This window comes from Eumetopias jubatus, unplaced genomic scaffold, assembly GCF_037043125.1.
Source record: "Eumetopias jubatus isolate StellerSeaLion01/CBP00866 unplaced genomic scaffold, mEumJub1_p1.0 scaffold_12, whole genome shotgun sequence".
In the NCBI taxonomy this organism is placed as follows: Eukaryota; Metazoa; Chordata; class Mammalia; order Carnivora; family Otariidae; genus Eumetopias; species Eumetopias jubatus.
This window is the reverse complement of record NW_028274818.1, coordinates 71,035,410-71,058,669: the sequence shown is the minus strand read 5'-3', so window position 1 is coordinate 71,058,669 and position 23,260 is coordinate 71,035,410. Positions and strand designations below refer to the sequence as shown.

The 23,260-nt window shown below is 49.5% G+C and overlaps 1 protein-coding gene across 1 annotated transcript in view; it reads right to left on the bottom strand.

Moving 5' to 3' along the window:
• LOC114215658 (ATP-binding cassette sub-family A member 17-like) overlaps window positions 1-18,202 on the bottom strand; it is a 61,836-nt gene extending 43,634 nt beyond the window's left edge. The window contains 9 exon segments of the mRNA XM_088017053.1: window positions 4,455-4,628; window positions 10,268-10,385; window positions 11,309-11,423; window positions 11,776-11,780; window positions 12,084-12,343; window positions 13,928-14,090; window positions 15,043-15,170; window positions 17,519-17,777; window positions 18,149-18,202. Coding sequence (XP_087873179.1) covers window positions 4,455-4,628; window positions 10,268-10,385; window positions 11,309-11,423; window positions 11,776-11,780; window positions 12,084-12,343; window positions 13,928-14,090; window positions 15,043-15,170; window positions 17,519-17,777; window positions 18,149-18,202 — 1,276 coding nt within the window.
• Window positions 18,203-23,260: the final 5,058 nt, after the last annotated feature.

Sequence of the window (23,260 nt, the reverse complement as noted above, 5' to 3'; positions counted from 1 at the left end):
GCTGGAGGGGGCAGTTGATGCTGCTGTGGGGGGCCAGGGGCCAGGAGACCCGCAGGGATCCCATTCCCGTGACAGGTGTCTACGTGCCAGCCTAGAGCGTCGCCGTTCGCCACAGCTAACAGATCTTGCATGACTCAGGACGGGTCCTGAGGCTGCGGTGGACGCGGGGCACACTTGGTTCCCCAGAGTCAGGTCCATCCTCACTCAGTGCGGATCTGCAGGGAGCAGATGGCAGAGGGGCAAGTCTCCTTTCCGCCCTCGACAGACACGTGATTGCCGGTTAACTTAGGTATTTACTGCGAATGCGCGTGCTGAAGAATCTATAAAATGGAGCTTTAACAGGCAATCCAAGGGAAATATCCACGTGATCAGCCCCCCGGGGGGTCAGTTGCCCCAGAAGTCCCCAGAGGGCACGCCCCCTCCTCACCCCACCCCTGGCTGGATGTTTACAGGCAGCATCTGGCTGGCTTTTGCCTCTTATCCATTCTGACAGCCTCTCTCTAACTGGTCTGTCTACACCGTTCACATTTCGTGCAACTTACTGCCGCTCGGGATTAATATCTACCAGCTCATGACTATTTGTTCCAAACTTTTCTTTTTCTTCCCCTTTTCTCCCTTTTCTTGCATTCATGGAGAATGTTTTCATGATTCCATTTTATTTCCACTGTTGATTTATTTATACCTCTAAAAATTTTTTTCAGTGTTGTTGTATGGTTTACATTATTTGTCTTTCACCAGAGTACGTCATCAAACGATGTTGTGTGAGGACCGTTCACACGTCTTCCCAGTCCTTCCCCACCCCTGCTATGGTCCTACATCTCACTTCTGCAGGAGCTCTAAAGGCTATAAGGCTCCTCCCATGTTTGCTTTAGACACTCAGTCCTCTTTCAGAACAAAAAAAAAAAACCCAAAAACCAAACAAACAAAAAAACCCCATGAGAAACAAAGTATTTTCCATTTCTGGTGCTCTTCATTGCCTCATGTAGACCCAAGCTTCGGTCTGGTATTCTTTTTTGCCTAAAGACCTCAACATTTCTTGTAATGTGTCCTTCCCATCAAGTCTGTCAGCTTCTGTTTCTTTGAGAGAGTCTGTGTCTCGCTGAGTTTCCTCTGGCCTGGTGGGGTTCTTCCTGAGCCCCTATCCCGTAACCCGTGTCCCTTCATTGTCTCCTGGCTTGTATGCTCTCATCGGCTCCTGTCTGCAAAGTGCCTGTTCGAGTCTTCCCTCCCCCACGCTTTACCACAAATTCTAATGTTTAATTGATGTGTGTGACTTCTTCAAATATTCTGGATGCAAGCCTTTTGTGGGCTCAATGTGTCTCCCTCGGCAGCTTCCCTTCGTTCTGTGGCCGTCTTAATGTCAAATGTATCTGTCTTTGTGGCTGGTTATTTTTGCGTCTTGCTTAATAAGAAATCTTTCCAACTTCGCGGACAGCCGTGCACTCTTCTGTATCATCTCCAAAAGCTTTAGATAGAGTTTTGGTGTGTGCTGTGAATTGGAGTCAGATTTCACCTTCCCCAGAAGGTTCTTCATCTGCGCAGGCACCATTCACTGGCCCCACGGCTCTGCAGCATCACCTCAGGCCTTCGACTGTGCCTGTGGCCTTTCTTTTCTATTCTGTCTTTTTGTCAATCTTAACGACTACTGTTTTATGGTAGATCATCATATCCAGGAAAATAAGTCTTTCCATCTTGTTCTTCCTCAAGGGGTTTTTGCTGCTCTTGGTCCTCTGTACATGCCGTTAAATTTGAGAACCAGCTCATCAGGTTCCATCAAAAACAAAAACTTGCTGGAGTTTGGATGGGGTAGGGGTTAGCTGTCACTTCCTCCCACAGCTTATCTAATTATGTTGGGGAGCACGGTGCTGCAGGAGGAGTCTGGCGGGCTGGCCCTGCCCCCCATCCATTCCCTTGAGATTGTCCTGAGCCAGCTGTGCCCATCCTGCTCCCCGACTTCTCAGCCTCCCTGCAGTGGAGGCAGGCATAGGACCGAAGTTCTCTCTCCTTTCTGCCGCTTTTGGACTCAGCAATATTTTGCACTTACTCCTTTCTCTCTTTATTAAGTTTGAAAGTTACACACTGCTTCTAGCCTTCCGGAGGGCTCAGTACTGAATTACCAGGTCTGCTTCACGTAGCAAAGTCTAAAGTTAATTATCTTTCCTCTCCTTCCAGAAAGTATTTATGCCCTTTGGGTTCTGACATTACCCCCCCCAAAAAAAAACCCTCTTATGCATTTTAATTCCACCTGTTAAAAAAAAAACAAAAAAACTAAAGGTATCTCTCTTAGTATGAACCACTGTCTTCAGGCTCCTGTTGAAAAGCAGTTTGTTTTTCTGTGCCTCAGGCTTCTTGCAAGATTTTCCTCTTGCCATCTGCTGTGCTCACTCTTACGCTGATGTGTCCAGTGTAGATTTCTTCTTCTTACTCTTGTCTGGGTTTTGCTGGGCTTCCTGAAATCCAGTTTGGTGACAGATCTGGTCTCTGTCTCTTCAGAAGGTTTCTTCTGCCCTCTTCTCTCTTTTCCTGTGGGACCTCTGCTTAAATGGGGGTAAGCCCTCCTCACTCTTCTCTGAATGCTTTCTCAACTTTCTTGCACATTTTAACATCTTTTTGATCCTCTTTGCTGCCCCCCCCATGGTTTCTTCTTCTAACCTACTTCCAGGCCATAACCCTCCCTCGGTGGTTTCAGAGCCACCGTTAACCTGGACATTACATTCAAACAATGTCTTCATAAAAAAACATATACTGAGCATTATTGTCTTATAATCTGAGCTTTGGTAATTCCAAAAACGTGAGGACTTTGTGAATCTGTTTCTGTTGGTTCTCATCCATGGCGGTTTATTTCCTTATGTTTTTAATTGCTTTTTACCGTGTTGTGTTTTGCTCTTGAGAACCCGTCTGGGAGGATTCACCATGACGGGGATGAAAGTGCTTCTGCCAGGCACCTGAGTGGAGGCTCTGTTGTCCCAGGACCACCCGAAATCACGTCCCCGCTCCAGGGTCCCTGGACAGCCCTCTCAGGGTGACCCTGGGCTGCAGCTCCGCCAGAGAACCAGCCTCTGACAGGTTCTCAGGGGCAATTTTCCCCTTGGGGTTTCTTCCACGATGTGGTCAGCACCACAGCATCTTCCCCAAGGCCCTCTCCTTTATGAGGGGTTGGGATATGGACGTGGGGACAGACTCCCTGATGCCCTTCAAGAAAGCCGGCTCTCAGTTGCTGGCCAGGGCCATGGTCAAGGGCTTCCAGCCATCAGTCAGCTTGGTCATGCCCATTCTTGGGGGTCCACACCCAGTGATGGCAGGAGGCAGAGGCACGAAGGCCGGGGCTGTCAGCCCCCTGCTCGGGTGGGCCGCTTTAACCCATAACTCATAACTCCCAAGTCAGGACTGCATTGTAGCCCTAGTCTTGTTTCATTCTCTCCCTGAGAGAATCTCAGCGGGGGAATGAACCGAAGCTCCTCAGCTTTCAACAGGTAGGCTCCATAAAGTTCCCCTATTCATTCCCTAATATATGAGGAATCAGAAATACCTTTTTAATTCTACTTTTCCCCTGTGCTTATATGTAAAGTGTGGTCTCATCAATGCTTTGTTAAGGAAAACCCCTCACCTGCAATAAATTCTGGTCAGCTTCACACCCTTTATTATATCTTAAGCACCCTTAACCCATTGAGACCATCCCAATTTAACCAAAGTTAATTGGTAGATAGATGCCTCTGACCAGATCATTGGAAATTATCCCAGTTGCAGTAAGAGGACGCACAAACTAGATCCAACTTAGAACCCCTGTTCCTGCTTTCTGCTGCTAAACCAAGCCGTAGCATCTAGTGCCAGAGCTGCAAGGATGCTGCAGAGACGCTTGCTACAGTGTCCACAGGCGGCCATCTTAGTCTTAGTGCCGCTGAGATGGGGGACGGTTTCCCCCAGGAAGCCTACGGAGCCCGGCGGGCCCTCGGTTTGGATGTGTTAGCCGCCATCTTCTGCGGTGACCGTCGGCATTCGGAGCAATCCTTCCACCTCAGGAACGTAAGACAAATGAGCATGTGGGGGAGTACTTGTGAGGAAAGCAGACCAGCACCACTGGGCAGGCCCTCAGGCCGACCCCAAGTCCGTGCGCGTGGCATACGGCGAATGTGAATGGCTCTCTGTTATCTGTAAAGTTCTAAGTGCGTTCACTGAATCCAACTGTGAATCCGTGTCTTTTCTATCTAAGCAACTACATCGGCGTATAATTTCCTAAGTCATTAATATGCTTTAGTTTTGCTCCCAAACCACACCATGAGCTGTGTGGTGTGGACCCCGACCTACGACCCCCCGCAGTTGCCAGGGTATTGCAAACGCTCCCAAGGCCAAAGGAAGCCACCAGCGAGGGCCGCCCGGAAACACAGGTCAGCCTGGCCCGTCCGCCACGGTGGCCGAACTTCAAGGCCGCTTCCCTGGGGAGAGGGATGGCTCACCTTTTATCTCAAATGCAGAGATTAATCGGACTCCCAGCGCCATGGCGACGTTCGAGAGCAGACAGAAGGCCATCTTTTGGAAGTGGGTCCTCTGGGGGTAGCTGAACGTGAGATAGAGGGATGGGAGGTAGGTGAAGGAGCAGAGGATGCCTCCGGCGGCAGGTGCTACCTGGGCTGTGGGAAGACACGACAGGGCCATCAGCCACGCACGAGGTGACACAAGCCCCTTCCTGCCACGGAAGTTGGCTGGCGGTGTCTGCAGGTGCCTCAGCATCTCAGAAGGGAGGCAGCCTTTTTCAGAATTTTGCACTTGGACTATGGAAAGACTGAGGGCATCTGTAAGGGCACAGACAGTGCCTCCTGCGGTCCGAACCCTCTCCTTCACCGACGTGGCACGTGCTGCAGCCCCGAAGCCAGCACATCACCCACAGCCGCTTACTGAGCCTTCCTGCCCTCCCTGTTTCCAGAGGAACCTGAGGCCCAGCCACAGTAAAGACGTTTGCCCCGCGTCATGGAGAGAGTAAATTACGGTCAGGGACTCGGGTTTTCCAGGCTGTGAGCCTGGTGGCTCCGGATTGGGAGATGAGCTCAGGTGGAATGCTGACGTTCGACTTCCAGGAAGTCGAGAGAGTAGGGCTGGGGCCGTGAGGATTGCATCCATGATAGAAAGAGCCCCATTGAGGCGTCCGGCGGCCCTGCCCCAAACCTGGCTTGAACCTGGTATGACTTCTCTGAGTGTCAGGTTCTTCCCCTGTAACAGGCGCTGAGAACTGCTAACGTTGACTAAGCTCTTGCTATATACCAAGTACTGTTCTCAGCACTTTACTTGTAACACCCCATTTAATCCTCATAGCAAAGTTATAAGGCCTGTGATGTTCCTGTTTCCCAGAAGGGGAAACGGATGCCCAGTCAGTCTGTGGACTTGTTCAAGGTCAGGGTGTGCACGGAGCGGCCCAGGGAGACCAGAGCAGGAGTTGCGAGCCTCGGTGAGGAAGGGAGAAAGGCCGCTGTCCATTGCAGGGTCGGGAACAGGTTTTAAAGTGCTGTCCCAGAGAGGTGTGGGACAAACTGACACGGGAATGTGGGTGGATGGCAAGGCGGTGGCCAGGGGACCTCACTGAGAATCGAAGACCGGTCCACCCAAGGGAGAGTTTTTCTCCAGCCAGGTTCTCCTGCTCAGGTGTAGGTGCAGGGTAGGCAGGGAGCTTGGTGGGACCAGGGCTGAGGATTTGCAATGCAAGTAAGTTAAAGGAGTCAAAGCAGTGAAGGGCCATGGGCTCTGAGCAGGCTGAGGAAGCCAGCGAGGCTCACGATGGGGTGATGGGTAGTGAAAGAGCCTTAGGGCCAATGGATCAGGCATCTAGATGGGGGTCAAAGAATTACTGGGGGAGGTGGGTGCAAGAGGGAAGGAGCTAAACAGAGAGATGTGGGGGTCAAGAGTGAGGTGTTTGGGGCTGAGATTCTGGCCACCACAGTTGTTGGCAATGCTGAAGTTTAGAGGATGAAGCGCTCCAGTGAATGCAGGAGGGAACAGGAAGCAGCAGAGAGGCTTCAGTAAGAAGTAGAGTGTGGTTTAGTCAGATGACACCCTCCTCCTCAAAGGGGCTGATGCTCTGAGCAGGGAGGGGAGAAGTGTGATCTGGAGGCAACAACCAGGAGTGAGGATGCCACCTTTCCACCACAGCCGCATGCTGGGATGGGTGTCCTGGGTGGCAGCTCTCACACCCTTTAGGGATCACCAGTGAGGCATTTCCTGGGGCACCGTTATAAATCACGGATTCTTTTTTTAAGATTTTATTTATCTATTTGACAGAGAGAGAAAGCAAGAGAGGGAACACAAACAGGGGGAGTGGGAGAGGGAGAAGCAGGCTTCCCGCCGAGCAGGGAGCCCGATGCCCAGCTCGATCCCAGGACCTTGGGATCATGACCCGAGCCGAAGGCAGACGCTTAACGACTGAGCCACCCAGGCGCCCCAAGATAGAAAAGGCTGAAAGCACAGGCAACAAAAGAAAAGAGAGATTGTACTTTAACCAAATTAAAAACTTCTGTGCATCAGGGGCACCTGGGTGGCTCAGTCGCTAAGCGTCTGCCTTCGGCTCAGGTCATGATCCCGGGGTCCCGGAATCGAGCCCCACGTCGGGCTCCCTGCTCTGCAGGAGGCCTGCTTCTCCCTCTCCCACTCCCCCTGCTTGTGTTCCCTCTCTCGCTGTGTCTCTCTCTGTCAAATAAATAAATGGAATCTTTAAAAAAAAATTCTTTGCATCAAAAGACACCATCAAGAAAGTAAAAAGACAACCCACAGAAGGGGCGAGAATGTTTGCAAATCCTATCTGATGAGGGATTAATATCCAAAATACATAAATAACTCCTACAACTCAGCATCAACAAAACAAACGATGCAAGTGAAAAATGGGCAAAAGACTTGAACAGACATTTCTCAAAAAAAAAAAAAATTGGAACCCTCATGTACTACACTCTGGAAATGTAAAAATGTTGTAGCTTCTTGTAGAAAACAGTTCGTTGGTTCCTCAAAAAGTTAAATAGAATCACCATATGACCCAACATTTATACTCCTAGGTATATGCCCGAAGGAATTGAAAGCAGACTCAGACGGGCACTTGTACACGAATGGTCACAGATGCATGATTCACAGTAGCCAAAAGGTGGAAACAACCCGGTGTCCATCAGCAGATGAATGGATAACCAAATGTGGTCTATCCATATGATGGGATATTATTCAGCTAAGGAATGAAGTGAGGTAGGAGTCCCAAGTGGCTATCCAGCTGTCCCAACACCATTCCTTAAAGAAACTATTCTTTCCTCATTAAATGGTCTTGGCACCCTTGTCAAAAATCAATTGGCTATTTGGACTTGTTTCTAGACTCTCAATTCTATTCCATCAGTCTGTATATCCATCCTCATGCCAGTACCACACTATTTTGATCCCTGTTGCTTTGTCTTTGTAGTAAGTTTGAAACCAGGAAGTGTGAGGCTTCAACTTTGTTCTTTTTCAAAATTGTTTTGGCTTTTTGCAGCCCCTTGCAAATCTATATGGATTTTAGGGTTAGCGTGTCCATTTCTGAGAAAAAGGCATCTGGGATTTTAATAGGATTTCAATTGAATCTCTAGATCAATCTGGGGGAATATGAACATCTTAACAATATTAAGTCTTCCAATCCATGAACATGGGATGTCTTTCCATTGCATTAAGTTGTCTTTGATTTCTTTCAACAAGTCTTTTATCTCTTTGGGAGGATTTATTCTTTTTTTTTTAAAAAAGATTTTATTTATTTATTTAATTGGCAGACAGAGAGAGAGGGAACACAAGCAGGGGGAGAGGGAGAGGGAGAAGCAGGCTTCCTGCTGAGCAGGGAGCCCGATGCGGGGCTCGATCCCAGGATTCTGAGATCATGACCTGAGCTGAAGGCTGTCGCTTAACCAACTGAGCCACCCAGGCACCCCTGGGAGGATTTATTCTTGGGTATTTTATTTTGGGGGGTATTTTAAGTGGAATTGTTTTCTGTATTTCTTTTTTGGAATGTTCACTGCTAGTGTATAGAAACACAACTGATTTTTGGGTGTTGATCTCTAGCCTGAATATTTGCTGAATTCATTTAATTGCTCTAAAAGTTCCCATTGTGGATTCTTTAGGATTTTCTCTATATAAGATCATGTCATGTTTGAATAGAGAGAGTTTGCTTCTTCCTGTCCAGTTGCATGCGTTTTAGTCCTTTTTCATTCTTAATTGCTCTGCCTAGAACTTACAGTACAATGTTGAGTAACAGAGGGGAAAGTGGTCATCCTTATCTTTTTCCTGATCTTAGGGGGAACACTTTCAATTGTTCACCATTGAATATGAAGTTAGCTGTGGGGTTTTTGTAAATGCTCACTCTTGGTCAAGATAATTCCTTTATATTCTAGTTTGTTAAATGTTTTTATCATGAAAAGTACTGGATTTTGTCACATGCTTTTTCAATATCAATTGAGACAAATAAAAGTGAATAAAATTGTGTTTATTTTTTCCTTCATTCAATTCAAGTGGTGTATTATATTTACTGTTTTTCATATGCTGAATTATTCTTGTATTCTTGGTATAAATCCCACTTGGCATGGTGTGTAATCCTTTAAATATGCTGTTGGACTTAGTTTGCTAGTATTTTGTTGAAGATTTTTACACCTCTATTCATAAGGAATACTGATCTGTAGTTTTATTGGTCTCATGTCTTTTCCAATTTGGGTATCAAGGTAATGCTGGCCTATAGAATGAGTTTGGAATATTTGTGTTTTTATTTTTTAGTTGTAAGTTTTCTTTTATTTATTCTGGATATAAGTCTCTCATGATATACATTACTTGCAGATGTTTTCTCCAAGTCTGTGGGTTGTCTTCTCACTCTCTTGATGGTATCATTTGAAGCACATAAGTTTTTAATATTGATTTAGTCCAATTCATCAATCCTCTTTTTTATGACTTATGCTTTTGGTGTCATGTCTAAGAAAACACCATCTAACCCAAGATCACAAAGATTTATGCCTGGATTTTCTTTTAAAGGTTTTGTAGTTTTAGTGCTTACCTTTGGGTTTATAATCCACTTTGAGTTAATTTTTATGTATGATGTGATATAGAGGTCCAACTTCATTCTTGTGTACATAGATATCCAGCTATTCCAGCATTCTTTGTTGAAAAAATTATTCCTTACCTGTTGAATTCTCTTGGCCCCTTCATCAAAAATCAAGTGATCATAAACTCTGACGTTATGTGGTATATTTTTGCTTTCACTTGGGACTCTTGCCTGCTATCTGCTTTCCACTCTGTTCTTGCTTTATTGTGCTTCTGACCTCGTTGGTTTTGTTTTTTCTTTCCAGCCCTCTGCTTATTTCTTATGCTTGACTGCAAAGTCAATTTTTTTTGGCTTCAACCTTTAGCACTACATTAGCCTTAGCTTTCAAGCATCCTCTGATAGTCATGCTCCCAGGTCCCCACATAATTCTCTTACTTGACAGCACCCCCCCCCACCGCCATGCTTGTATTGAGGATAGTGGAGAACTCGGTATAGAGTTCAAATCAGGAGATGGTGTCCAGGCCCAGTCAACCTCCCAAAGAACCCACTCCCACACTGGTAGAGTCGGTATTTGCCAAGGCCCACATATTAGAACATTAGAACATGATACTTAATGTAAAATATTCACAAATGTATAGAGTAAACTGCCTGGCTTCATTTATAGCACATTTTGATTTTTCCCCAAGTTCTTGTAAGCCCTCTGTTTGTCACCAACTACTAGACCCGCCCTCCATGAATGTTTTTACCTCTGCCTCTCTATTTGAATCAGCAGTCCATTCTCCCACGCTCTGACTTTGACCCCATTTCCTGTTATTTTTGTCCCTAGTAGTTCATTGATTCTACCAATAATTTTAGAGGGAACACCCCTCCTGATAGGACCAAAGTCCCAGGAATTCCGGTCTTACTATGGTGTCTCAGAAGCCATCCTATCATTGTGCCCAAGTTCACAATCAAGACCTGGAAAACTATCTGCACTGATGCTTTATCCCTCATTTCCTTCCAAGTTGGGACTTAACCATTTGCATCTGTTTGAAGTGACATTTAGCAGCCAAACAAAGCAGAAAAAGACGTACATGAGATGGTTCCCTAAGCCTTGGACAGGGAATGGAATCAGTCTACTGCTAAAGTAACCATAGAGGTGAAAATTCGGCTTTGGAGGAATAATAATTCATGCTGTAGGTAACTTGAGTAGCAGTGCTACCAGAAACAGAAGCAATAACGCCCTCCCTGACCGAAAATTGTATCAGGACTCACCTCTCTGGAAGAATGTGCTGATCATGAATGCAAAGAAAATTGTGGCAGTGGCAAAACACAGGAGAAAAATGAATATCAAGCTAGGGTCGCTGTTCCTGAACACCGTCACACCGTGCACCTGTGTTGCAGTCATAGACACACGTCGTTTTTACCGTTTTTACATGGAGAGAATGAAGAGAAGGCATGAAATACCCGTTAACAATGCAGAAATTAAAAAAAAAAAACTTTACAAGATGATCCTAATTAAACAACAGAGACAGATTTTTTTTAAGGCAGACGTTGATCCAGTGTCCACGACCATTTACAAATGATGCTCAGTCCGTGTACCTTTTTTAAAGAAAGTGTAAGTCCGAATTCAGTTTTTGACCCAGTGTGAATCTTTTTGGCTTTAATGAGAGAGTTTATCCCATTTGTCATCGTCACTATTACAGAAGACTATGGTATTCCTTTGGGAAGCTGACATCTCCTCTTTTTAATGCTTTCTGGCCATTTTCTTTGTTTTATGTGTTTTGCTGTGTGGTCTGGGTTTTCTTCCCTTCCCTTCTCCAAAGTGCCCCAACTTTGGTAATTTAGAAGGCAAATTTTCATACATCCACATGGTGGATTATAATTTAGTCATTAAATGAAAGTTAGCAAATCGAAACAGCGAATTTCAACAGCAGCGTAGAAGGAAAATTTAACAAGGTAGCACGGGCCTGAGAGAATGTCCTCATCTCTTACAAAAACAGTTTTCAACTATCTGTAGAGTGTAAAATTTGCAATGTTTTAAAGTTTATGAAATACATCTCTTGGAATTCCACTTCCCTAATGAAGTTAACTACGCCTGCGTCCAGTCCTCGCAGAGCTGGGAACGGCGGGAGGGCAATCTCCCTGATGGTGCGCGTTCCACGCCAGATCCCCACAGAGTTTCAGTAAGCACCACCCCGCATCCACCTGAGGGTTCCCAGGTGCTCATCACTAGCTGTGCTCCCCCCAGCTGCCGAATCTCAGCACCGCCACCCACTCCTCTGCACAGCCAAGCACATCTTGAGGGCCCGAGACACGTACCTGCGTGAAGAGGACAGTCATGAAAGAGACGACCATGAGGGTGGAGATGAAGAACATGGTGAACCAGGCAGCCGAGTGTTGCCAGTTGTTCACTCCCATCATGCACATACTCCTAGGGAAAGCAGAAGAGCCAGCTGTCTTACCACGTTGGGTGCAGACACCCGTGGCAGCCTCGCAGACTGCCTCCGGCGGAGCACGTTGTGCGTGCAAGACCACGGAGCAAACCGGACACGGTGGGTGAGGCCAAGCAAGGCCAAGGAGCCACCGGCAGGCTATTTTCTAGACACAGTCATAACAATCAATCAAAAGGGAAGAAATTAGCAAAAGGTGAAGAGAGAAGTCACGAGAGAGAGCGGGCAGGGCCCCGGAGCACAGAAGGCAGAGAAACTCGTGGGATCAGCCTTATGTTCTGCTGGGGCTCCCTGGACAGTGCTCCCGGCTGCAGCAGCAAGACAGCGAGCTACTCCTGGGGGTCATTCCCCTCCTTGTGCGTTTCTCAGGGAGTCATTCCACAAGCATCTCCTGAACAGCCACCATGGGCGAGCCCCAAAGCAAGGACTCATGTCATCACAACAGATGGGGTTGCCTGAGTGGCAAGCAGGTCAAATGATGGAAGAACATCCACCTTCCAACTCACCTTGGATGTCCCTCTGACAACTACGCACCTCTCCCCTGCCTTCGCCTCACTCCCACTCTGGTCATTTTTCATTAGTGCTCCCGCACATCCCGGGTCCCGGGAGAGGCATGCATCCCATGCCAGTGGGGCTACCTTCAGCTTTTTCTCTTTCTCCAGGACAACAGAATTGATGATGATGAGCTGGATGCAGATGAAGCTGAGCATGAACAGAAGAGGGAACTCGTTCTGAAGGATCAGCAAGAACGTGTCCTGGATGTGGGCTCCATGCGGGAACCTCTTCACAAGCACAGCGAGGTCCTCGAACAGTTGGGTCATCACATTGTGGACGCAATGCTGCACGATGGCCTTGTCCAGAGCATGCTGTAAGGTCAGGAAGCCTGCCTTGCTGTATCCTGCATGAGAACACAGCGGACACCAGGTGTGAGAGACCCAGAAAGACTGACACAGCAGGACACCTGATGAATCAGATGCTTGTGGCTAGCGATTTGTGAAGACGCACCAACAGTAGTAGGACGGGCTCTCTCGAGTCCACCTGTTGCCATGTGGAATAAGGAGCAGAGTCGCCACGGGCCCCCCGTGGCTGTGATGGCGTCTTTTATCAGAGAACAGGGCAAAGGTGTCCTGAACGCACAAAACAAGGGATGTCCCATACAACACTCTTGCGTGGTGGGGCCACATCTCCTCCACTAAGCACTCAGGCTCCAGGGAAAGGGTGCCCGCTCTGCACTTCTAATTATCCAGGACATATGAGATGGTTAAATTCAAAGCACTTGGGAGACCACAGCCCCCCTCCCTGACTGTGACTGTCTCTGAACTGTCACCGCTGTGACCCAAGGGTTATGGGCATCAGATTTTGCTGCCAAACCTCAAAAACCATCTTGACCCTAAGCAGCCCTTGTTTTGATACAGCATAGCCGGTGGGCTGAGGTCAGCTTTTGGGAAAAATAGGTTGAAGGGCAAAGACGCCAGGCCCCGGGATCTTTTAAGAGATAATGGCCCCAGGAGCGCCTGGGTGGCTCAGTCGTTAAGCGTCTGCCTTCGGCTCAGGTCATGGTCCCAGGGTCCTGGGATGGAGCCCCCGCATCGGTCTCCCTGCTCCGCAGGGAGCCTGCTTCTCCCTCTCCTGCTCCCCCTGCTGGTGTTCCCTCTCTCGCTGTGTCTCTCTCGGTCAAACAAATAAATTGTAAAAATTTTAAAAAAAGAGAGAGAGATAATGGCCCCACCTTCAAGCGCGGGTTCCTGGCCCTCCTTGTGGGCAGAGCCAGGGTGGGGCACGCAGCAGTGAAGTGGAGGTGACCAAGGTCTCCCAATGGCCCACCCCTATACGGACCCCCAGATCCGTGAGGATGAACACGAGAGGAACACGTTGACACTAAAATCCCGGGAACTGTCATGTGGTGTTGACTGCGGGTAAGAGAGTTTCCTCTGCAGAGCGGCTGGTACCCTTTCTAAAATCACACGTATCTATGAGCCCTCGGTTTACATTCCCCCTCGCTGGACTTGCAGGCCCAAGGCTCCACGTCAGCTGTGCACTCATCCCACAGTGAGGTGCAGCTTGGCAGCTCAGTTTCCTACGAGCAGCTCGTTCCCTGCAGGGAGGCCTCCCTGAACCCCCGACAAAGAAGGAGCCCCAAACTCTATAGGGATGTAGGGAGCGTGCGTCCTTCAGGAGAGGAGAACGGGTGCCCCTGCTGTCCCGCGGCTGCTCCCCCAGCCTGCGGGAAGCTAAAGCAAACGTTAGTACACACAGGCGCATGAAAAGGAACATACCCTCCTGGTTCCTGTAAAATACTTCCATCCTTCCTTCAAGCAGTTCAGTATCAGTACAAATCAAACGCTTAATTGCTGCTTTAACTTCCTCTAGAAGGAAAGCATTTTACCCAGTGACACATTTCTAAACGTAACTCCCTCAACCTCTTCTGAAAAGTTCGGGACCAGGTGGGCGCACACAGGGCCACGCACACGGGCTTCCTCACCAGGGAGTCCCCCGTCGAAATGTCCAAAGGCCAGGGGCACTTGGCTCGGGTTTGGAGGATAAAGGAAGGATGTGCCCCAGCCTTCCAGCTTATCATGGTATGTCGTCACCTTCAAGGTTAAGGAGTTCCTCTGAATGCAGCTCAAGCGCAGGTGGTATTTGATCTGTGGAGGATAAAGGGAGGACAACCTCGGTCATAAGATCCTAACGCTCAGAGAGGACCCAGGACAGAGCAGACCCGCGCCCGAGGCCAGCTGGGACGGCAGGGATGGCTGTCCCCTCTGGGGAGCACACGCTGGTCTGCCACCACCATCCTGGGAGAGCCCCCTCGAGGAAGGCAGCGTTTGGGCAAGTCACTTGACCTTCTTGTCTTGGTTTCCTCGTCAGTAAAGTGGGGAGAATGTTAACAGCGCCCATCCCAGACATACTGCAGGATCCAGTCGGATGATCCCTGGGTGTGCCTGGCATTCCTACGTGCTTGCCAAGTGTTGCTGGTTGTTTATAAACAAGTCTGCCTCCGGCTTCTAACGCCCCAAGCAAGTTCTGACAATTAATCTTTACGCGATGGTACAGCACCACACCAAAGCTTTCCCACCCCCAGACGGGAACCACTGCCAGAAAGCCCTACCACGTTTGAGTCCATGCTAGTCATGGTGGCAACTAGGACCAGTCCTTCTGGAAAACGCCTCTCTTCCCGGCTCTCTCCTGGGCACAGACTCATTTAATGCTCCAAGTTAGGAACTACTATTAGTCCCATTACACTGGTCAAGAAACTGAGGCCCAGAAAGGCTAGCGCCCTTCCCACGGCTAGACAGCCAGTGGCTGTGGAGCGGGCACCCAGTCCGTAATCAAGCAGCTTGCTCACGTAGCCCTCTGCCCTCGGCAGGAGGCTCCCCTGCACAAGGCTTCCCTTGTAAGGAATTGGAGAACTGGAAGGGGCCCCCGGGGCCAGGTTGTAAGAGGTGAAGCCCGGAGCGTTTGCTTACCTCCTCCGGAAGTAAGACAGGGCAGTAACACAGGACAACAGAGGGGCAGCTCAGGTGAAAAGACTCCCTCGCGGACTCGCCCCTGGGGCTGGGCAGCGCCATCAGGCTGTTCCAGAAGGGCCGTCCTTACCTCCAGCGGCAGGGGCTGCTTGCTGTCATTGAAGTGGTGATCCAAGACAATTCCGGCCCACATGTAGAAGGCTTTGGGGTCCTGGATTATGTAACTTTCAAAGACAAGCACCGAAGAATAGCCTAGAACTGCAGAGAGAAAATCCAGTCGGCCAGGGGCTGGCGGGAAGGCCTCCGCTGCCCACCCATCGCCATCCTCCCTGAGCAGGTGCAGGGGCGCCCGCTTCTCGGCTGAGGGGCCACAAGCCTCACTCACTCCCTCGGCCGTTTTGCAAACATGCGAGCACATGGCGGGTGGCCGCAAGCCACGCGAGGAAGGAAAGCACTGGAACCCACAGTCAGCGCCACACTCCTCTTAGCAGGAGTCATCATGGGCCCGAGGGCAGAACACACACTGTGACGAGGCAAGACGTGAGTCGGAAGCAATAAGGCGGAAATAAACGTTCAAGGGGCGCTTGAGTGGCTAGGTCGTTAAGCGTCTGCCTTCGGCTCACATCATGATCCCAGGGTCCTGGGATCGAGCCCCGCATCGGGCCCCTTCTCAGCGGGGAGTCTGCTTCTCCCTCTCCCTCTCCCCCCGCTTGTGTTCCCTCTCTCGCTGTGTCTTTCTGTCAAATAAATAAATAAAATCTTTAAAAAAAAAAGAAATAAACGTTCAAGACCTCGATCCCAAAGAAAAGATAAACTGCCTGAGGTGGGATCTTAAGGGAAGACAGAATAGAAATGTTTTCTTTTCTGCGGAGGCCACTGAGGGGTCCCTGGAAATGGGGTGGAAACTCAGCCCAGATGCAAAGAAAATGTTTCGGGAGTAGGAGGGCAACCTACCAAGAAAGGCCCAAAGCAGGCAGGAGGGCTTCTGACCCGCGATGTCCTGCTGCAGCTTTTTAAAAAAATATATTTTGTTTTAGAGAGAGAGAAAGCACAAGCAGAGGGAGAAGCAGACTCCCCAGCGAGCAGGGAGCCCGACGCGGGGCTCGATCCCAGGACCCTGGGATCGTGACCTGAGCCAAAGGCAGACGCTTAACGACTGAGCCACCCAGGCGCTCCTCCCGGTGCAGACTGATCTTGAATTCATCCACGCAGCTCCGTCTGCCTGCGTGTCTCCCCTCTGCCCATCCACTTTCTCCTAAATGTCTGCGAATACCAGGGGCTCCAGTCTCTCTTCCAGAGAACAGCCAGAGACGGCTCTTCTAAAACAAATCATGTAACTTCTCTTCTTAAAAACCCTCCCACGGCGGGCGGGCTTGGGCGGGAGAAGGAAATCCAGGACTTGGACAAGGCCTTCGAGGCTCCCGCAGACACTCCGACCTCACTGGGACCACTCTCCCCACTTCCTTCCTCCTCGCCCACGGCTGCCAGCTCCCCGACCCTTCGGCGACCCCCCTGCTGGCCGCCTCGAGTCCTGAGGTCACCCTCCCACCCCGCATGGCTTGTCCCTCACCCTCACAGCTTTACTACCATATCACCTCCCCAGAGAAGATTTCTCCGTTGTTTGTTTCATAACCTCACATTTGTGAAAGATACAACTGAATTGGAATGGTATTTCAGGGCGCTAGGCAAGCATGAAGCGCAAAACAGCGGTCCCCACACACGTGGCCACAGAGGGCCTTTGAAAGAATTGTCTGCACTGAGTAGCACTCTGAGCTAGGAGAGGACTGCCCTTTCTTTCCACTTTGTACCTTCTGTGTTACTGGAATACTTTTACAAAAACACATAGTATAACTTTGGAAAATCACTCCACATTTTGTGGACTCCATGTCTTGAAAAGCTGTATCTCCCTAAGTGCATTACTCCATCCAATAAATACGTATTGAACAGCGAGTGTGTGCCAGGTACAGAGTAGGCCCAGAAGAGACAGACACGGGCCTCCGCCCTCTGTGCCCAGCAGGTGCGGCACAGAGAGCTGTTTGTGGCCATGTGATGAAACGTGAATCAAAATGCTGTGAGCGGAGCCAGCAGGGCTCCACGAGATACAGAGGCACAGGTGAGAGACCTAAACCCAAGCTGCCTGCTCTGCTCAGCACCATTGCAGGGCTAGGAAGGCACAGCCCTCGGGAGGCATGTGGGGTGCAGGGGAGCCCAGAGAGGGGCCTGCCTGGCTCATGGGGTGCAGGGGAGCCCAGAGAAGGGCCTGCCTGGCTCCCCATGCAGTGGAAGCCCAGGAGGGGCTGAGGCACTAGCTGGCCAGACCCCACTGACCTTTGAGAGATCTTCCTGGATCCACACAGAGACTGGACTAGAAGGGGTCAAGAAGAAAAGCGAGACCAGTCGGAGCGCTAATTCAGAATCTCTCGTCTCCGGGGGGTGTGGCTGCAGGATCAGAATGGGCTGCTCTCCCCCAGCGACCACCTCTGCAGACTTTTTAGGATTTGGAGACCCCACATTTGGAATCACAACCATAAGCACCCTCTGGCAAAGGCCTCCAACTTTGGAGAAATGCCCTCCCTCCATACCCGTACCCCATCTCTGTGTCCCACCTTCAAACTCAACGTCAAAGGATTTCTCCACCATTTCCATGATAGCCTTTAATGTCCTGCTCTTGGAAGGGATGTACACTAGCTGGTATCTAGTCTGCATGGGGAAATAGAAGAAGTCTGGCAGCAAACTGATGTTGATCACAAGGTAATTCAAAGGAGGCCTTTTTTTGGGCAGACTGTTCAGGCGAAGATACATGACGATCGTGGAGAACAGCAGTGGCGCCAGGATCTCCAGCACGGTGGCCAGGGTCTTCCGCTTCTGCAATGGAAAGGAAAGCGGGTGGTAATCCAAAGTAGATCCCTCGTGTTGAGTTGCCAGGTGGCAAGTCTTCCTTGTGAAAAGCCCTTTCCCTCCCGCAGCCTCCCTGCGCAATAGAGAATGAGCTAGATGCCACCCTGTCCGACTTTTCCACGCATAAGCGGCGAGAAACCAGTAACAACGGTGCAGGCTTCAGTGATGACAGTCTGCAGAGTTCCAATGGGAACTGGCCGTATTTGCAGAGAGGGGCCCCATTCCAAGTAAAGTTGATTTTTTCTTTAATTTGTTACTAGAACCCAACCTAACTTCAACATCCAGTCCCTCCCCACGAGACGCCACCGCCCCCCCCCGCCCCTGAGCGCCTTACCCACCTTCAAGATGGAATTCTTCCACAGAAGAAGTTTCAGATTCCCACCCATCGTCATGTTTCCCACTGAGGAAGGCGTTACCAGCCCTGGCTGGGAAGCAAATGGGGCGAATGTCACATGTCGCACAAAACTGCTCCTGGGTCCTCCGGGAACTTTCAGAGCACTCTTCCTTCCTTGTGGCTGACTCCGCCTCACCTGCCCACCTCTACACACCCCTGTGCCACAGCAGCGCTGACCCTCCCCTGCAGGTGACCTCGCTGGGTTGAAATGCACGGACACGCGGATGACTTCTGCATCTCTGTCTACAGCCTGCAACTGCCTGGTGCACCTGCCGGGTCTGCAGCGGCGGCAGGGCTGGTGCTGGGAGCAGGGGCCCAGCCTCAGGAGGGTGAGCACGTGCAAAGAAGCCCTCCCCGGCTCCTCCTGGCTCCCACCTCTGCTGGGACAGGCCTGGTTGTGACCCGCAGGGGACAGAACTGGCTTCTGCTCACAGCCGTGCTCACCTCCCTGGAGCATCATCCCCACGGAGAACACCTGTTGCAGTGAGGCCTTTCTTGCAATCTTCCCTGTTCATTTTCCTTCTTAGCCCTTTTAAACCACTGAACATGCTATTGATTACTTACTCATTGAATCTGATTTCCTCTAGAATGCATGCCCCATGAAAGCAGATTTTTTTTTTTTTGCCTGTTTTTTGTTTTTGTTTCACCACCAAGACCCTGGACTCAAGAGCAGGACCAGCAGGTGCTGACCACTCTGTAAATGTGGGCCCCATAAATCAAGGCATTTACGGGGCCCGCAGCAAGTGTCGGGTCGCACCTGTGAGGAAGGACACGCTTCCCGGTATCACAGGCTTCGGCTTTTAGCTCCCACCACCATAAGATTTGCACTTCCACAAAGACGTTTTCCCGTCAGTGAAAGAATGGATGGATGCATTTTCCTCTGGCGAAAGCCTCTCTGACATTGCCCATTAGGAACTAAAGGAACAGTGTTGTGAGCACACTGAAGGTACATGTCATTATTTTTTTTAAGATTTATTAATTTGAGAGAGAGCGGGAGAGAGGGGGGGGGCGGGGTGGAGGGAGAAGCCGACTACCCGCGGGGCTCGATCCAAGGCCTCTGGGCCCGTGACCTGAGCGAAAACCAAGAGTGGGATCTTAACGGATGGACGGAGCCACCCAGGCGCCCCTGAAGGTACACTTTAAAGTGCCTCTTGTGTGATGTGAATTTCACCTCCATAAAAAAAAGAAGAGTGAATACAAGACACGTTTATATTAGTCAGCCTTTGCTGTAGGCTCCTTACCCGACAAACCACCCCAACCACGGACGTTTATTTCCTGCTCACGGCTCTGCTGCCTCCTGGGATTGGCTGGACTGGTCTTTAGGTCTAGTTATGGGCTGAATTGTGCCCCTCCTCCCCAACTGCTGTGGTGAAGTCCTAATGCCCAGGACCTCAGCCTGGGACTGCTTTTACAGGCAGGGCCTTTCCAGAGGCAGTGAAGGCAAAACGAGCCCGTGAGGGTGGCCTGACTGTGCCCTTATTGTTAGAGATGTGGGTGCCCAGAGGCAGCAGGGGTGCCGGGCACAGAGGAAAGACCAGGTGAGGACGAGCCAGGGGCAGCCACCTGCAAACCCAGGGGAGGAATTGAAATGGCAGGAAAAACCAACCTTGCCGGCACCTGGATCTTGGACTTCCAGCCTCCAGAAATAAATTTCTGTTGTTCCGGGCGCCCAGTCCGTGGTATTTTGTTAGCGCAGCTGGCTTGGACGCATACAGGCCTGTTCTGCATGTCTCCTCCCAGCAGGAACATGCTGTTCTCACAGCAAGTGGCCAAGCCAAACCACACAAACGCATTTCAAGCATCTTCCCACACACGCTTGCTAACCATTCCAATATGAATACAACAGGGAAGAAAACTCTGCGTGCTCTAATGGGGGGCACTGCTGACTCACATGGCAAGGAGTGTGGGCATAACATTTAATACAGGGGGAGAAACAATACCCATGTGCCAAAACACCCAACAGTGAGTTCTTCAGAAGCCGGTGTTAGAATCTTCCAGCCTTAACCCACGCCATGCAGATGAGGAGGTATTTTGGCTCCTTACTGGCCCACCACAGATTAAAAGAAAAAGCGCCCAGACCATGAGAACACAATGGTTTTCTCCAACCACACTTATGGTTCAGTGGAATGGGACAGGAAAACAGAGGAGATGGAGGTTTTCATACTGAGCATCTTTTAGAATTTGTGATAACACAGGTAGGCTGTTTCTCTTAAAAGAAAGTTTATTTCAGTGTTTGTGATGTACGACAACCAGCAACTATGCGTTGAAGGCACTGTGTCCAGGGCACCTGAGTGGCTCAGTTGGTTAAGCGACTGCCTTCGGCTCGGGTCATGATCCTGGAGTCCCGGGATTGAGTCCTGCATCGGACTCCCTGCTCAGCAGGGAGTCTGCTTCTCCCTCGGACCCTCCCCCCTCTCATGCTCTCTCTCTATCTCATTCTCTCTCTCAAATAAATAAATAAAATCTTTAAAAAAAAAAAAGGCACTGTGTCCAGCCACAATGCCATCATCAAAAGATCCGTCCGTAATAGGGGCACCTGGCTGGGTCCATCGGTGGAGCGTGCAACTCTTGGTCTCGGGGTCGTGAGTTCAAGTCCCATGTTGGGTATGGAGATTACTTCATAAAAAAAATTTTTTTTAAAGACCAGTCAGTCATAGAGCTTGTCTTCTTGGAATTCAGTGGCTTCAAACAAGCCTAGTAAGGGAAATAAGATGTACGAAGAAAACAGGATAGTATCAGGTAGAAAGCATGAATCAGCAGCAGTACACTTGGGGAGGCTGGGTGCCTCAGTCGGTTAAGCGGCTGCCTTCAGCTCAGGTCATGATCCCAGGGTCCTGGGATCAAGTCCCACATTGGGCTCTCTGCTCAGCGGGGAGCCTGCTTCTCCCTCACACTCTCCCTCTGTGCTTTCTCTCTCTCTCTCAAATAAATAAATAAAATCTTTAAAAAGGGGTGCCTGGGTGGCTCAGTCAGTTAAGCATCTGCCTTCAGCTCAGGTCATGATCCCAGGGTCCTGGAATCGAGTCCTGCATCGGGCTCCCTGCTTGGCGGGGAGCCTGCTTCTCCCTCTCCCTCCACCTGCCCCTCTGCCTACCCTTGCTCTCTATCTCTCTGTCAAATAAATAAATAAAATCTTAAAAAAAAAAAGAAGCACTACACTTAAGGGTGGCCAAACTGACTGATGAAACACAAGTCCAGGAAGAGACCACAGGTACACGATCACCTGATTTACAACAAAGCCGACAGGCAGGACAGGGAAGCAGGGTCTTCCCAAGGGGTGGATGGCTCGGGGGCCAGCTGGCCGTCACTATGCGAGACCACGTGTCCTGACTCCTGCCTCCCACCACATACAAAATTCCAACTTCAGATGATTGATCTGAATGTGAAGGGTAAAGGAAATAGGAAAACATATTTTTCCTATTTCCTTTACCCGTGACCTTGAACTAGGCAAAGCTTTCTTTTTTTTTTTTTTAAGATTTTATTTATTTATTTGACAGGCAGAGAGCACAAGCAGAGGAAGTGGCAGAGGGAGAGGGAGAAGCAGGCTCCCCATTGAGCAGGGAGCCCAATGCGGGGCTCGATCCTGGGATTCCGGGATCATGACCTGAGTCAAAGGCAGACGCCCAGCTGACCGAGCCACCTAGATGCCCTAGGCAGAGATTTCTTAAACACGACTCCAAACCGCTAAACATAAAGAAAACTTGGGTAAACTGAACTAGGTCAAAATTAAGGAAATCTGTTCCGCAAAAGGCCCAGTAAGAGAGCAAATGCAACCCAGAATGAGCAAAGCTATCTATAAGTCACTAAGAAAAAGACAGACTTCCCAAAAGAAAAATAGGAAGAGACTCTCAGTTTCCCAAATCGCTGATAACACATGACAAAGTGCTCGACCTAAATGGTTGTTGGGGAAATGCATTGTAATGCCTCACCGTCACACTGAGACAGAGATTTCTGCACAGGACGGTCACTGGAGGGCAGTCTCCACACCTTCTGCAGAGCGGAGGAGGCCAGCAGGCTGAAGGGGTGGACACCCTGGCCGTTCCCACAGGCACAACAGGCAGACTACAAACCGTCCACCTCAAGCTCAGGCATGAGGACAGCAGGCAGACAGGTCCCAGGTAAGCAGGACACTCCATTTATGCTGTATTTGGGAAAACAAATGACCAGGATAGAAAAAGAGAGGAAAAAAAGGGGGGGGGGGCCTGAACATAAGCAACCCAGCAACTCTTCAGAATTTCTATGAGAGTGTCACTGCTGGCCCTTTGAGCCGACGCCCCCACTTCTAGGAGTCTGATCCTCAGGTGCACCTGTGCAAGCATGAGCTGACACACTGCAAGTTAATGCAGCACATCACTGTTTATAATAGCAAAGGAGTGTAAGCAGCCTGGTACCCACCACAGGGGATTCGTTATATAAACCATTACATATCTAGACAACGAAGTAATATGCATCATAGAAAAAAAAAGGAAGAGCTCTATGTCCTGACTGCCTTCTGGAATCTGTAGGATGAATGTGAGACAATAAATTCCTGTTGTTTGGACCACTCAATCTGTGGTACTTGTTATGCAGCCTGAGCTGAAATAGAGAATGGTATGTCAGTCTGCACAGGGCTGTGTGTGTAAGGGGGCAGGGGGAGTGTGGGAAATCTCTGTACCTTCTCAGTTTTGCTGTGAGCCTAAACTGCTCTTAAAAAATAAAATCTATTTTTTAAATAATTTTTAAAGGATTTTATTTTTAAGTAATCTCTATACCCCACGTGGGGCTCAAACCCACAACCCTGAGATCAAGAGTCACATGCTCTACCGACTGAGCTGGCCAGGTGCCCCTAAAATCTATTTTAAAAAAAACTGTTTTGACAAAACTGCATCAACAGGAAAATCCATAACCCTAAGCCTCCCTGCATTATTAAATCAGAAATTTTAAAGCCCACAAAAATTAAAAAATCCATTAGGAATATGTGTGATTTATAAAAAAGATTTATTTATTTGAGAGAGAGCACATGAGCAGGGAGGAGGGGCAGAGGGGGAGAGAATCTCAAGCAGACTCCCCACTGAGC